This window comes from Phycodurus eques, chromosome 13, assembly GCF_024500275.1.
Source record: "Phycodurus eques isolate BA_2022a chromosome 13, UOR_Pequ_1.1, whole genome shotgun sequence".
NCBI classification, from domain to species: domain Eukaryota; kingdom Metazoa; phylum Chordata; class Actinopteri; order Syngnathiformes; family Syngnathidae; genus Phycodurus; species Phycodurus eques.
The window spans coordinates 4,267,362-4,283,191 of NC_084537.1; the positions used below are offsets into that span (position 1 = coordinate 4,267,362).

The 15,830-nt window shown below is 42.8% G+C and overlaps 2 protein-coding genes across 3 annotated transcripts in view; one reads left to right on the forward strand and one right to left on the reverse strand.

Moving 5' to 3' along the window:
- Window positions 1-145: 145 nt before the first annotated feature.
- Window positions 146-3,752, forward strand: nol7 (nucleolar protein 7). Of its 2 annotated transcripts, XR_009769742.1 has the most exons (8): window positions 146-353; window positions 578-638; window positions 716-765; window positions 835-945; window positions 2,547-2,668; window positions 2,881-2,958; window positions 3,038-3,324; window positions 3,413-3,752. XR_009769742.1 is itself a non-coding variant. In XM_061695275.1 (7 exons), the coding sequence occupies exons 1-7, from the start codon at window positions 169-171 to the stop codon at window positions 3,106-3,108; spliced, it is 678 nt and encodes a 225-aa protein (XP_061551259.1). In that variant the 5' UTR covers window positions 146-168; the 3' UTR covers window positions 3,109-3,386. The 2 variants fall into 2 exon arrangements, 1 of the variants encoding a protein (XP_061551259.1); XM_061695275.1 differs by lacking the exon at window positions 3,413-3,752 and having other exon boundaries at window positions 3,038-3,386.
- Window positions 3,707-15,830, reverse strand: part of ranbp9 (RAN binding protein 9) — a 27,909-nt gene continuing 15,785 nt past the window's right edge. Inside the window, exons 7-14 of the mRNA XM_061695272.1 lie at window positions 12,279-12,391; window positions 8,549-8,657; window positions 8,166-8,320; window positions 7,555-7,708; window positions 7,052-7,170; window positions 6,831-6,982; window positions 5,825-5,936; window positions 3,707-5,748 (exon numbers count right to left, since the gene is read on the reverse strand). Coding sequence (XP_061551256.1) covers window positions 5,618-5,748; window positions 5,825-5,936; window positions 6,831-6,982; window positions 7,052-7,170; window positions 7,555-7,708; window positions 8,166-8,320; window positions 8,549-8,657; window positions 12,279-12,391 — 1,045 coding nt within the window. The 3' untranslated portion in view covers window positions 3,707-5,617. The remainder of the gene's footprint in view (window positions 5,749-5,824; window positions 5,937-6,830; window positions 6,983-7,051; window positions 7,171-7,554; window positions 7,709-8,165; window positions 8,321-8,548; window positions 8,658-12,278; window positions 12,392-15,830) is intronic.

Below are 15,830 nucleotides of genomic sequence, written 5' to 3' on the forward strand. Positions count from 1 at the left end.
ACTCACTAGGAGTGGTACCAGAGACTTGAGTGCGAAAATGACGTGTATAGATTCACACGTAGTTTCCAGGCAGGACACGCCCCATGGCAACATGCTTGTTCAGTGTGCCGGAAGTGAATGTCTCACCTGACGGAAATACGTCACCGTTCTCATCGGGACCGCCCCAACATGGCGCCCAAACAACGTGGTGTTCGGGCCTGGTCTTCCAAAGCGGACAGGAGCGATGAGATCATGGAGAGTTGTGGTTTGGAGTTGGACTCCAGCGACGACGACGCGCCCGAGATGGTCACCTTTGAGGACTCCAAGGCCCAGGCGCTGTGGAGTGTCAAGCAGGCCCTGGAAAGTGCGAGAAGGTAGGCTAACTGCTAGCCTGGCTAAGCCGCCGCTGGAGCCGAGCTAACAAAAAGCCTGACAAAAGAGATTACCGTTGTGATATTAAAAGTTTTTCCTCTTGAATAAATCAACCCCGATGTGAAGGTGTCTTGAGTGTTCAAGTACAGGCCGAATTGTCCGTCTGGTTAATGAGTTGTGGTGTGTGTAGTTTCGGAATTCTTGAGCTCTTCATATGTGCTTCCAGGGAGAAGGATCTGCTGAAGCAGAGGAGGAGGAAGAGACAGAAACTCTTCCAGGAGCAAAAGGTACTTCGCATTGAAAATGTATTAAGTTGACTAGTTTCACTTTTGAGTTCTCAAGCATTCTCCTTTTGACTCGGCAGAAGAGAAAACTTCTTTCTGTAGAACTTCTGGAGGAAATCGACTCGTTACAGTGAGTTTCCTTCACTGCATCTGCATCTTTTGTCATGCACGCGGATTAATTATTATTATTTTTAAACAGGAAGCAGAGCCAGCGAAACGCTGAAGCAACACCTCAAGATGAAGAGCAGCGTGAAGAGGAATTAGAAGAAATGACAGAGACAAAGCAGCAAAAACTGGAACACTCCAGAAAGTAAGACCCAAAAAAAAAGCACTGCTTTGCTACCCTCGCAACTCTTGACAATGTAAATACAAAGTGTGCAAAAGTGAACCAACACTCTGGGTGCCATAACACTTGAGTACTTTTGTACCCTTCACAACAGAATAATAATTTAAAAAAAAACATTCCAAGTTGAATCAAACTCCCAAAGTGCCATTTTGGTAGCCTCCCCAATGCAGATCACACTTTTTATTTTTTTATCGGTAACGGCCGATAATTACCATTTTATGCCGATCGGCTCCGCAAAAGACATTTATTCCGCGTCGCCTTCGGGTACAGTATATTTCAATCCAAAAGCTAGTTTATTTTTGCACGTGTCTTTTGATGTAGTACTGACAACCAATTATTATTATTATTATTTTTTTTTAAACATGGCGGTGTGGGACAGACAACACGTAATGCGTGGATCAGACTACAAGACAAATTTGGTCTTTCACTGTTGCAATATGTCAGACTACTGCAATAAAATCTTGTACTCCGATACCAGCGCATCCCGTCTTTTCCGATCGCTGGGCTTTATCTTGTCAACTCAGACGCGACCAGATACACGCTTTACCATGGCGACGCCAACAGTGGATCACGCCGTGCGTTGAGAAGAACAAAATGGGGTAAAACGTGTGCTGGTGGTCACCAGTGCTCGGGAGAGGATGTGTTCGTATAAGGCTTGTTTGGGGTACGCTCACATACTTTTAATACGATACGGGTTGCAAGCAGGCAACGTTATGTTTGCCTAGCAAGTTAGCGTAGTCGCATCATGCTCTAAAGTGGTTGGTGTGTGTGTGAAGTAATTTAATTACAGTAAGTTAGCACCCATTATTTCTGTCATGTTGGTTTGACCTGACCAGATTAGAATAAATGACCTGAATAGAGAAACTTTTGAAGATACTCGGCATACAGTATATACAGTAAATGAACAAGTAATTTAAATAGACAGATTGCTTATCTTATGATCAGATCGGTTATCGTTTTTTTTAAACTCAGTGATCGGCCCCAAAAATCCTGCCTACTGCAAATGGTGACAAAAGTGGAACAGAGTACTTGGTACCTTCACAACAGGAAAAAAACAAAAAAACAAAAATTAACTGAACCAAACTCTCTCTTTGCTCTATATGTACCCTTCTACTACAGGAGGGTGTCAAGAATAGTTGGGTAGAGCCGTCACAAATTTTCCCAATGTAAATAAATACAAAAATGATTCAAAATTAAACCAAACTGTCTCACTCTGCCCTCTTGGTATCCCGCTACTGCAAAGGGTGCCCAAAAAGTGGTAGATTATTTTGCTACCCAAAAGGGCAGAACTAGATGCAGTTTTGGCTCACTTTTAGCGCTTTTTTAAAATTTAATTTTTGCTGTTTCCATTGTCCAAAAAGTACCCGTCACTTTTGGTGTCCTCCTATAGTGTTAGGGGATCCAAAGCTAGACATGGTGTGGTCCAATTTGGAATGACTTTAAAAACATTTTTACCAACGGTAAGGTACCAAAAGTGGTCTGCAACTTTTATTGGTACCCTTCACAACTATTGTATGGTGAACTGGTTGTCAATGGGACTTATTTTTTTCATTTATTTTTCTCAGGCTGACGGGGAACTACAAGGTGACGACGGTGAAGCCTCAAGCGTTGTCATCATTTCAGCAGAAGACTGCTGAGGACTTCCTTCAGTCGCGGCTGTACGGCGCCGGAAGTCGCCGCGCCACCAGTAAGCGTGACGCCAAGTTTAATTTTCCATGCAGGCTATACGCTGACACTGATGTTTGGTACTCAATTTTTAAAAACTGACAAACTTCAGGTGCCCCACACTAGTGAAGGGTGCCAAAAAGTGGTACAGTTCAATTTGGTACTCTTTAGATTTTTTTCCTCCTTTTATACAAATGAAAATGTCCCCCAGGGTAAATTTTGTCATCTTTTCAGGCAGCCAACTGCTGTCCCTTCAAAATAAGACAGCGAGGACCAAAGGCGCAGCGGTTCAGTTTGTCAAGAGCCAATGGGGTGAGACAAAAATTTCATTCATTTGAAGTTAAAAACAAACAAAAAAAAAACAACTTGTAACGTCATCTTTTTTCTTCAGCTCGTGAGCAAAAGAGCAAAGCGGAGAAGCTGAAGCTGCGGTGGATACACAAGCAGATTCCCTCCAGCTGATTGGACGCCTGCAAGGACACACCCTCTCCCTCCTCTGTGACTGGACGCCAAACACTTTTGGCTGTGTGGAAATATGGACGTCAACCTTGACCGTGTCGTCAGTCCTGAGACTGAATGTTGTCCACTTCCTTTTTGTGAGGACCAATCATGGATGAGCCTTCTTTCGACTGAGAACAGTTGTCGTGGCAACCAGTGCTCTGCGACTGTTCATGACAGGTGGTGGATCGCTGTTTTGTTGCATTTTCATAAAATTAAAATAATTTTCCAGATGACCAAAATTTCCTATAGCACTTGTCCTCATTAGGTTCACAGGGAGCTGGAGCTGATCCCATCTGACTGGAGGAGAGAAGTGGGGTGCACCCTTGGGAGTGGTCGCCAGTCATTTTGATGGGACATATAGACTAACGACAGACTGGTCACCAGCCAGTGTGTCTCAGGGCACATAGACAAATGACAGGTTGCTAGTCTTTCACACCATTGGACAAGATTAGAGAGGAAAAATTGGTGCACAGATTCAAAACCCAGAACATCAGAACTGCAAGACAGATGTACTAGCCACAAAATGAGTGAAAAATAATTAGGAAATCAAAGCCCCATTTCTCCTTTTTAATAAAAATCTGTTCACACTCACACAAGTTGCACATAATTTTCGTGCCGGCGTGGACTTCCTGTCACATGCGCAGTGCAAGCGGGCATCCACTGGCTACTGGAGGAGGAGAAAGCAAAGACATCGAAGTTGATCTTACCGACACCGTACGATGATGGCATGCTCCAACAAGCAACAAACACTTGTGGTCTAAGGACTTGGATAAGCGCAACTGCAGGTCTTTATCCATTGGTTCTCATTAGGCTCACGCGTGAGCTGAAGCCTATCTCCGCTGATCTAGGGTGGGAGGCGGGTTCACCCTGGACTGGCCACCAGTCAATGTCAGGGTGGATATAAAGAAAAAGCCCCAATCCCAGTCTCTTTTTAGGCAATTTTGAATAGACTTTGGAATGTTGGGAGGAAAAACCAGAGATTCAAACATCAGAAATGCGCTCATGTTGATAAGAACTTCTCACGTGTACACCGGCTGGCGTTCTTTATTAGCATCACAAGTGGCCGTAAACTCAATGCAAGTAACAATAATAATCATAATTAATACGAGTGTCATCTGTAAACCTGCACCAAGCGCCAGGACTCCTGCCCTCACCCACACAGCCCGCCCCCCAACCCCACCTTGATGCCAGCACTAAATGAATGTATACAAAAAAACAAAATGGAAACAGGGAGGTGGGCTCACATTGGCGGTGGGGGTCCGATTCAAGATGGCTACACTCCACCGTCATCACGCTGTCTGTCAGTCATGTGGACAACCGCTGAAGGGGGGGTTTGGGGTGGAGGGTCTGGTTTCTACTTACCACGTAAAGGGAGGCGGTGTGTGTGTTCATACAGTAGTATGCAAAGGTTTTGGGCCACCACAGGCTTTGTTTTTATTATAAACTTTACTGCTGTAAATAGAGAGATTTGGGAAGTAATTGAAGCCCCCTGGTGAAAGCTTTGCAATTGCCTACAGATGCCACAAGAGGGCGGAAAAGCACGACACAAAGCACTTCACTTGTCTTCAACCCCGCATACTCGTCCTATTAAATCGTTTGGGAGTTGACAATCGCAGAATTGCTTTGGGAACACACCCGTTATTCGCAGAAAATTGCACATTCGGTTCTATAATAATAAAAATGTCAACGTGAATTGAGGATTTTAATTTAGACAGTTCTTTGGTGTCATTGCAGTGTCAAGGAACTATGTTCAAGTGAGTTGAGAAGTTTAAATTTAGAGAAACAGTTCTTTGGCACCACTGTGGTGTCAAGGAACTACCGGTATGTCAACGTGAGTTGGAGTTATGTTGAAGTTCAACTATGTTATATATATATAACTATGTTGAAGTGCGTTGAGGAGTTTCATTTAGACAAAAGGCGCCATTTTGGTATGAAGGAACGATGTTTGGAGTGATTTGAGGAGATATTTAGACAAAAATAATGCTTTGACATCATCTTCGTGTCAAGGAACTGTTGAGTTGAGGAGTTTCATTCAAAGCAATAATGCTGAGCCACAATCTGTGGCATCTGTAGGAAACAGAAAAATAAATTTAAAAAAAATAAAAATAAAATTTATTCGTAAGCAATAAATCACAAATATGCCAGGGAACACTACGCATTTTGGTACATGAGACGGAAGAAATTGGTGTCAGATTTATATAGAGGAATATATATATTTTTTTCACTTCTTTGCCTTTCTCTGACTCTTCAGGTCTCTGTTGCAACCTCCTGATGATAATCTGTAACACTTTAGTACCATCAGCAGTTTGTAACAGAAGGACTGGAAGAGTCACAGAAAGGTATAAAAGCGTGTTTGGAAATGTGTCCATCCATTTGTGTCATCATGGCTAAAAACACTAATCTGATGGTGGACTAATACTTTTGCACACTACTGTGTGTCTGTGTGTGTGTGTGTGTGTGCGCCGCGCAGCTAGTGCAGGTAATCGTCCACTGATGCGAAAGCGCACGAGCCGCTGCCCGTTCGCGCCATGATGGCGAGGCACTGAGCGGCCTGGCCGACCGCCTGGGCCAGGGGGGGCTGCTTGGGCAGGTTGTGCGTCTCTGGAAGGTGACGAGAACAATCAAATCAAACACGTGCCACACCCTGAGAGAGCATCATTACAGTGATGCCACCTACCTAGTATTGCACTGTTGAGGGTGGAGCACACGGGCTCTCTCTGGATGGAGTCCAGCTGGTAGCCCACCGGGCTGCTCCAGGGGTCCGAGTAGGCCAAGAGGCTGAAGGCATCCTGCGGTGCGATACACACACACACAAAACTTAGTATTATACACAATATTGCGGTTAAATTTTTGCGCACCCCATGCGATACCGTAGATTTTCAGTAAAATGTTTTAATGCGTTTTTACAATATAAAGGCAAGTCTGAATTGAGAGCTGCGTGCCTCCAGTGCAGTACCACACTGTGCCACAACATGCCTGGCAGCACTGAGCTCCACTATAACACATGCAGCGTAATTAACAGAAAGAGAATACATGCCTGTGAGTACGGTTGTATGCGGTGGTTGTATGTGTTGCTGCTCCGTGTGTGTGTGTGTGTGTGTGTGAGAGAAGCAGTTGTTTGAAATGAACAAGAATGTCTCTTAATCATTTAAAATAAATAAATAACTAAAAAAGATTATTTAGAAACACTGTCCATTAGAAAAATTATGCCATATAACAGTTAGAATAGGTGTTCTACCAGGTTCCATCCATTTTTTGTCAAAACTTTATAACTGCACCTAATATTTGTATAACAAATTATTATTTTTTTTAATTCAAAGTCGTGACAATGACATTTACCATATACTGTTTTTAATAACTAATGCAGCCATTTGGGCATTCAAGAGCGTAAATAGATTTGTTCAAGCTATTTACAACACTAAATTGTTTGATAATGCATATAAACAGTTAATAACAATAGTATCGAAAACGCTATTCGATTTCTTTTGTAAGCGTATATGTACATTGTGAGCAAGATTGTATGAACTGAGAAATGAATTGCTTTAACCTATGACACCTTGAAATTTAATTGACTTGATTTTTGCCACTGTAACATGGGACTTGCTTGAGACTTTTTCGAAAATGACGACTCGACTTCCTTTGGACTTGCACATATGTGGCTTACTCCCACCCACGGTACCCACCTTGAGCATCTTCTTGTTGGCAGAGTTCTTTCCACATTCTCTTCGCAGATGCTCGCTCATGCTCTGCAGCTCTCGTCCAAAGTGGATCATCCTCTCGATGGCCGCCTGGCTGCCGCCACACAACTGGCGCTTGGCCTGAACGGATTCCACCTCTGCATGTGACATGACGTGTTATTCACACACAGACACACACACACACACACACACACGGATGCGCCTACCCATGTCGGCGTCGCAGTCGTCTGGCTCGTTGACGTGTTTGGAGGAACCATTCAGGAAGCCGTTCGAGGATGACTCAGTCACACCGTTGGTGAAATGCTCCACCTCCATGTCCACGTCGCTGATACGCACACGCAACACGTCAGGAATACACGCACATACACAGCATTTCGCACGCACGCACAAAACGTCATGCACGTACACGGCACCCGCACACTACACATTATGTGAACACACACACGCGTCAAAAGCGCGCACACACTGCTTGGACACAACACGTCATACGCAGACATGCGCACACACAACATGTAAACATCCCGCACACACACACACACACAACACGTGACACAAAAAAATCCATCTCACACACAAACCAAATGCGCACGCACACATCATGTCACATGTAAATGCACACAACACACATACACGATGTTACATGCGCACACACTAACATCACACACACGTCACACGTGCACACACACAAAGAGTAAGTAGTGGTGTTCACCTGGTTGTGTTCATCTGGCTGCGGTTCCCGTTTAAGCTGATGTCTATTGCTGGAGGGGCGGACCCTGAGCCCGCAGGGCAGGGCTTATGACTGTGAGGGGCGGAGCCGTGGCTCTTAATGGATATCACGCCGTTACAGCAATTGCTGTCCACACCTGCAACCACACAGGGTTTATAAAACATCATCTCAATGGACAAATTGCTAGCAATGTTGCACTCGCTATGTTTTCCATATGCACTCATAGGACAAATCCTTAGGTACACCATTTAATCACATTAATACAAGAGCTGACATTTTTTTTAGGTTTATTTTTAACCTGCACCAAAGATTTGTGGTACTGGTTAGTTATATTTTTGCAAACTTGCTGGAGAAAAAGAGCGTCTTTGCAGCTTTCAAGGACGAATACATTTCTGGTTAGAAAACAGGTACTTATTTTTACCTTCTTGAATCACTGAGATTTTGGCCCGTACTCAAAAATAGAAAATCAGTCTTCCTTTCATTTGTGTTAATAGGGCAGTTTGATTTCTATAATGAAATGGTACAAACTTGTCTCATTAGAAACACTCAATCACGAAATGAGCGGGTTCGGGGGGGATTACGGCACAGCGTACCCGTCAGGTAGGACTGCGAGCTGCCAGCTTTGTGGGCGGGGCTGCCAAAGGGCCGGGGGGAGCCGGGGTAACTGTCCTGAGATTTGGGGCTGCGACCCCCCAGACACCGTACCTCGCTGTCCGTCCCATTCACCATCTCAATGAATTGTCTCACCCTGAAAACACAGCAAGGGACGGGTCGGTATCATACAATTATCTGGTTAACACTTCAGAGATTCATATATAATCGACATTTAAAACATGAAACGTAAAAATATGCTAACCACACAGTCACATTCTGGAGTCATATTTAAACAATACGTGCAAAATGAGTGGTATAAATACAGATAATATAAACATTGTACAGTACGCATGTTTATATGTAGAGAGAGCAAGAGTGGTACTTGAGCATAAAGAGGAGGTCCGGGTTCCTCTCGAGGAGGTTTGGGTAGAGCTGCTGGGTGGTCTCAATGGCCTCACCCATCCTGCCTGACAGCACCAGCTTCTGGATCTCTGCAAACCACCATCAAAATAACACTTAGAGGGTAGGTAGGGCTGGGGCTACTGAATATTTTTAAGAATCCATTATTCTACCGATCATTCCATCAATTATTTTAGTTATCACATACTAATTGATTTTCCATAATAGCAATACAAAACATGCATGTCAGGTACAGGTATTATTTTTGTCCACTTTGGGTCGCCACCCAGACATTTTACATTGTAGTACCTGTGACAAAGGTGGAGCATGATCTGGTGAGTGACGTGGGAGTCAGCGAATGAGAATGTAGAGTTGGCTAAGGATAGCTGGCTGTTAACTGGCTACCTTTAACCAAGCTGTGTGTTGAGTACCTGGGTGTCAATTGTGGCCATGCAGCTAGTGTATGAATGTGCAATGAATTAATTACATCCATTTTGGCTAATTGAAACAGGATGTGGTGAAGTGAATATTGCCCACATTCGAAACGCTGGTCAATTAACATGGGCTGCGTCAAAACTCAAAAGCCCTTCCTGTTAAAAGTTAAAGTGAGCACCCTCATTCTGCCATGTGTGAAGTTGTGAAGTGTGTGAATAGTTTAGTTTCGCCCCCCCCCCAGCTTCATAAAATGCTTCAACCCGGCGTCGAGCCGGTGCTGGCTATGCAGTCAGGATGACGGGGTTTTCCAGCAGCGGGGAGCAGCGTATCAGGGAAGACAAGACCCGATGCTGCTTGGCTGAAGCACGTATATTTATTACCGCAACGTATGTTTGAAGTGTCGATGGCCAATGTGTCCTGCAATTCACAGAGTTCTCGCAGCGAGCTAGCGGTCTTCTTCGTCAATGCACGAGCCACTTGTCATGCCGAGCGGCGGCAGCGCTGGCTCAAAGCAGGGTTGTACTTAGCTAGCTAGTCATTTGGGGGCCCAAGGCAAACATAGTCATGGCCTCCCCCCGCCCCCTTTATGTGATTTAGACCATTTTGTCCTGCATTTGAAATCTGCTACAATTATCTGACAGCTAAAGTTTGCCTATTAAGCCTAGTAATATTTATCATGAAAGATTTAGAACATTAATGTACAACTAAACATTTTGAATTTGAGAAAACTCTACATAAAAACTCTGAAAATTCTACATAAAAACTCTGTAGCCCTCTAGTGGATAATTTTGACACTGCAGCTGAGTTATTTGATAAAGTATTTATCGCTTGAGTGTACTCTATTTAGATTATTTTTTAACATTGTGGCATTTCTCAACTTCTACGTGTTCATTGACACATTAGCCAGCTTCCTGAAGATCTTGGAAGCTTGGGACGTTATGTGCCAAGAAGACACTTTCACTCGTGGTGCCATAAAGTAAAAAGAAAAACCTTCACATTACTACAATTATTGATGGTGTTAGGAGATTATCTAATTTAAAACATCATTTAAACAACAATACATCGCCAGGCACGCTGGGAACTCCTCCGACAGCAGGCCGCTATGATGACATCAGATGTGATGTCCTCATAAAAAACATGGCATGCTATCAGAATATTTCCCAGCAAGCCTAGCGCTGATGTAGAATTGGTAAAATGCTGTTATAGCCCCTAACACCATCAATTGTTGTTATAATGTAAATGTTAATCGATCTTATGTTTATTCACCCTCTGGGGCTTTTGTTGTGTCTTAACCCCGTCTCTAGCTTTCAGTCAGTTGTGCAAGCCAGCCTACATGCCATTGGAGGTTTAAAAAAAATTAATAATAAATAAATAAATACACCTTTGAACACAGCTGCACACAAGAGTGTGCCACAGTAAACCAGAGAGACTACCTGTACAGTCAAATGCCTATATTGGTGGGGTGGGGTGGGGTGGGGTGGGGGGGGTGGGGTAGTTGGGTGTTTTTGGTATTGTGCAATAATAATACTTAAAAAAAATAATAATAATAAAAAATAAATTAATTTAAAAAAACACGAAATAGTGGGACCATGAACAACAATTTAGTGAGGCTTTACTACTGCATTCCGACGACATTTGGGTTTCAGATTAAAAGATGAATATGAGGCAAAAGTTCAGAATTCCAGCTTTTATTTCGTGGTATTTACATCTAAATGTGTTAAACAACTCAGGACAGAGCACCTTTTCTTTGAAGCCACTCACTTTTCAAGTGAGCAAAAGTATGAGAACAGATACGATTAACATAACTTAGAGAGTGAATAACTTAATAGTCGGTGGCAAAACGCTTGCTTGCAATAACTGCATCGAGCCTGCAACCCATTGACTTCACCAGACTGTTGAAATCTTCATTGGAAATCATTTTCCAGGCCTTTAATGGAGCATCTTTCAGTTCTTGTTTGTTTCTGGGGGTTTCCTCCCTTCAGTCTCCCCTTCAGGAAGTAAAATGCATGCTCTATTTGGTTAAGGTCCAGTGATTGACTTGGCCAGTCTAAGACCTTCCACTTTTCCCCCTGATGAAGTTCATTTTTGTGGTGGCAGTGTGTTTTGGATCATTGTCTTGTTGCATGATGAAGCTTCTCCCGATTAGTTTGGATGCATTTGTCTTTAAATTGCCATACAAAATGGTTTTGTAGACTTCAGAATTCATTCCGCTGCTACCATCATGAGTTAATCAATAAAGACTAGTGACCCCGTTCCAGAAGCAGCCATGCAAGCACAAGCCATGACATTAGCTCCACCATGCTTCACAGATGAGCTTGTGTGTTTTGGATCATAAGCAGACTTTGGCCTTCCCATTACTTTGGTAGCTGTTAATCTTGGTCTCATCAGTCCATGAAACTTTCTTCCAAAATCTCTGTACTTTTTTTTGCAAAATCCAATCTGGCCTTCCGATTCTTTTTGCTGAGTGGTTTGGATCTTGTGATATGGCCTGTATATCTCTCGAAGTCTTCTTTGAACAGTGGATTGTGATATCTTCACCTCTGCCCTGTGGAGGTGGCAGTGATGTTACTGACTGTTGTCTTTGCGTGTGTCTTCACACCTCTCACGATGTTTCTGTCATCAACTGCTGTTGATACCCTTGGCCTACCTGTTCAATGTCTGTTACTCAATACACCAGTAGTTTTCTTTTTCAGGACATTCCAAAATGTTGTATTGGCTATACCCAATGTTTGTGCAATAACTCTGATCAGTTTTCCTTCTTCTCTCAGCTTCAAAATGGTTTGCTTTTCTCCCATAGACAGCTCTCTGGGTCTTCCTGTTTGCTAACAGCAAATGCAGTTTTCACAGGTGAAACCCAAAGACAAAAACAAGTATGATCTAATGTTTAACTAATCAATCTATAAGGCAACACCTGAGCAACTACAAACACCCAGTCACATGTTCCAATACTTATGCTCACTTGAAAAGTGGGTGGGTTCAAACAAAAGGTGTTCTGTCCTGAGCATGTAAATAGGGCATCATTATACATTACATTTTTACAAGGTATGAAGTTAAATCAATAACTCAATATTCTAATGTGGTTTGAGGTTTTTCTTTTTACACTCAATTCAATAGTAAAATAAAGACTTATTCTTCATATCAATTAATCCTAACATTTAGGCCTGAAAGAAAGACTTGTTTATTTGTTGACTGGATCCAATGTGTTGGCCATACGATATAATAATTTATTTCTTGTGCTTAGTCAATAATGCTGAACATATGAACAATGACGGACTCACTCTGCCGGTTCTTGATGGAGGCCAGCTCCTCATGCACGGCCTGGTCGGTTGTCTTTGCGAAGGCTTCGGCGGTGGCGCAGTAGCTGTGATGCACCAGGTAGGACGCCACCATCCTGTGGGGATGACGGGAAGACAGGACACCATGAAAAGAAGTCCCGCGGACTGTGGTGACCAGGACATCGCATACAAGAATCAACTAGTGTGAACCGCCGCTACATCACAGTTCATCTTCCGCACAGCCCGCGACATCCCAGATTTTTTATTAATCTTGTTTTTTTATACATTGCAAGTCCCTATAAAAGTTAAACTGCATCACACCAAGAAAACAGACAGTGAAGCAGCATCAGCAGTTTGACAACTTCCATCTTTTAATCCTGTGCCATGATGGGACTGGATAACAACAGGCCGAACAAATGCAGATTAAATCCGGGAAGGACGATTAATCATAGCACCAAGAGATTATCTCATCAGGGCACGGCAGCACCAGAGCGACATTCTCACTCACTCACTCACTCACACTCACACACACACACACTCACACACACACACACACACACACACACACACACACACACGCGCGTAATGAAAAACAGTGACATGATGCCAGATACAACTATGGTCGTGTGCAATCTTCTCTGATGACTACTTGTAGACACCTGATGTACATCAATATTTTACTATAAAGCGGTGCCTTGAGATAAGAGTGACTAACAAGTATTGAGATACGATCCATCCTTTGGCCGATTCTTTGCTTTGAGAGCAAAAACTTGAGACAAAAGCTCTGTATGGTGGCAGTGAACTCTACTCACTTCACAACAAGCAGTCAGACAGAAACAGTTCTTCAAAAAGAGGCTTCAAGCCGTTTATTGCCACTTCCAGTTCAAGTTTACTATCAAATTAAACAGAAAGCAAAGACAATTTTACCTTGTGTATTTAAAAAAGCCACATAGTTTAGCCTTTAAGTCTGCTAGCTTACCGCTAGCACATATTGGGATACCATTGACGTGCTAACGAATAGTATGTATTTGGTGGTGCTATAACCATTTAAAGGTCAGGGGACAAAGATGTTAAAACATTTCTTGACAACTCTAGAACCCCTTTACAAGCCACATCTGTCATTTCGAAGTGATTACATAGCAGATATACAGCAGTTAAATCGATAAATATGATTCAGAATGCGCCTTCTGCTTTTTGATTCTAGCGCCTCCCGGTCTTCGGCTCTATGCGCGCTGTGACGTAACACGAGCCAAGCAGCCTGTTCATTTGGCATTTTGTGCTATTGTTACACGCTGTTGTTCCCGTTCTTTATCTGTTACCGTATGATTTAGCGATTTCACGATGGTTTATTCTGCGGCATTTGGTTGTACAAATGGTTCAGGCGGTGGCAACAGTTTCTTTGCCTTTCCAAGTGAAAAAGATATGGAAAGTCAATCGACAGGGGAAGAAACATGGTCAGCAAGCATTCCAAACTCTGTGCTTAATACTTCGAACCGGCGTGTTTTAAGAAAGACTTAGCAGAAAGCATTGGATACACAGGTTTAGTTAGGTAGAGACTGAAACCAGCTGCAGTGCCAACTATTTTTCCTACAGCCATCAGGACCTCAACCGCCAGCAAGAGAACTAAATCTTGCAGCCGCCATGGTGCAGCAGCAAAGCGGCGCAGACAAGAGCTGAGGATTTCCTTTATATGCCTACGACTCTATTATGGTTATTACGCACTGGGCAGTAGGGGGAAAAAAAAGACCCACGCAGTACTTTTCAGTACCGTCGTCTGTGCGTTTGCCCATATGACAAGCCAACAGACACGGCAGACACTGTACGGGGTGTTATAAAGCTACTCGAGCGAGGGGCACACAATATATAGGAATACCGCATACTATGTAAAAGCTTTGTGCAGTGTCACTGAAAAATATGCTCCTGCATGTTGAAATCCTCCTCATTTTCCAACACGTTGCTCGCCACTGCGTACAGAGTGTAGCGCGCTGTGTTTGGCAACTGCAACATCACTTCCAGGAGCCCTTGCGGTGGATAGACTAACTAATCTCAATCTTTGTGCATGTTCGGGGAGTGCTCAATACACAGAATAAAAAACACATTTTTAACGAAACTATAGTTGACAACTTGCTGAAAATTACGTGCATGTATTACATAACATATAAACACTGCAAATATGAATTTTAACTGACCCCATAACATCTTTGTCCTCTGACCTTTAACGACCCTGTAAAGCGACAAAACAAGTCTTCCTAAATTTGACACACCACAGATAAGAGTGTTGTTAGGCCTGCTAAATTTGAATGAATACAAAAATCGCCAAGTATGTGAATCAGACTTCAAAATGGTCAAGAATTAAGATGTTCTCTCAGCTTTCCAGACGCTGTGGGTGTGTCCGCTAAATGCGCTGTAGACATGCCCCATGGAATTTTCAGCCGTCAGTGAAATATGTGCATACTCTAACCTAGCCTTCTGGTCAACATCCATCCAAAAACTCACTCTGTGCCCAGCACGTGGGTGCATACGGCAAAGATACTGTAGCCCACACAACACAAAACACTTCAGGGAAGATGTATTTATTTTTTCAGACTGTAGGGCATAGCTTGATGACTAACTGCACGCTGTAGTAATAGAATGGGCCAAGTTATTATTACGAAGTGACTCACAATTGCGATGGATTGCCACTGATGGAACAACGGCGCTGAGTACTTATATAGAGGGGGAGGGTTGATTCATGGGCAGAAAGTAAGCCCAAGGCTAAGTGCGTACCTGGTCTTGTTTTTAGTTTTAGGCCTGCCCAAAAAAATCTGTGCAAATTGAGATGGTGAAAAAGGGTTTAACGCTATAGCTCAACAACTCAGTACTAAATTGTTCAGACTTTGCAAGTTTTCAGCACTTCAAACATATTTAATGTATTTAGAAACAAATCATGAAAATAACTTTACAGGGTCTTCAAGCAATGGATATATGAAGACAAACAGTGCAGCAACACACGTAGACAGTCATAACATTACTCAGTCATACTCAGTCATATTCTTTATCCGATAATGACCAATATTAGTGTCTTACTGAGGGGCCTAGACGGTATGTGTATATAGTATATCCGTATGCCTGACTTATACTGCCCCCAGGTGGCCAAGACCCGCACGACAGAAGGAGCAGCACGATACCTATTGGAGCAATGTGTGACAAAAACTGTTAAATTCTATTTAGTAATGTCTTTACTGTATTTTTCTATAAATAAGTACTATTTTTTTATGACTACTTTTTTTGTAGGCATTAATGGCATTGGCATTCATTTCAATGGACAGAGATTTGAGATGAGTGTTATGAGTTACAAGCAGAATGAATTAAACTCTTATATTGAGGCACTATTGTAGTTTAAAGTCATAACTACACCACAAACTATGATCCTAAAACACTATTAATATCCTTTCACTCATCTTTTATCATTACTAAGGCTCATATCTCGTCTGTGTTCACTTTTCACAACAGAACCTGGTTCCTGTGTAACCATGCCAACCACATATATCAATCATGTACTTCCAGGTGTGCAGG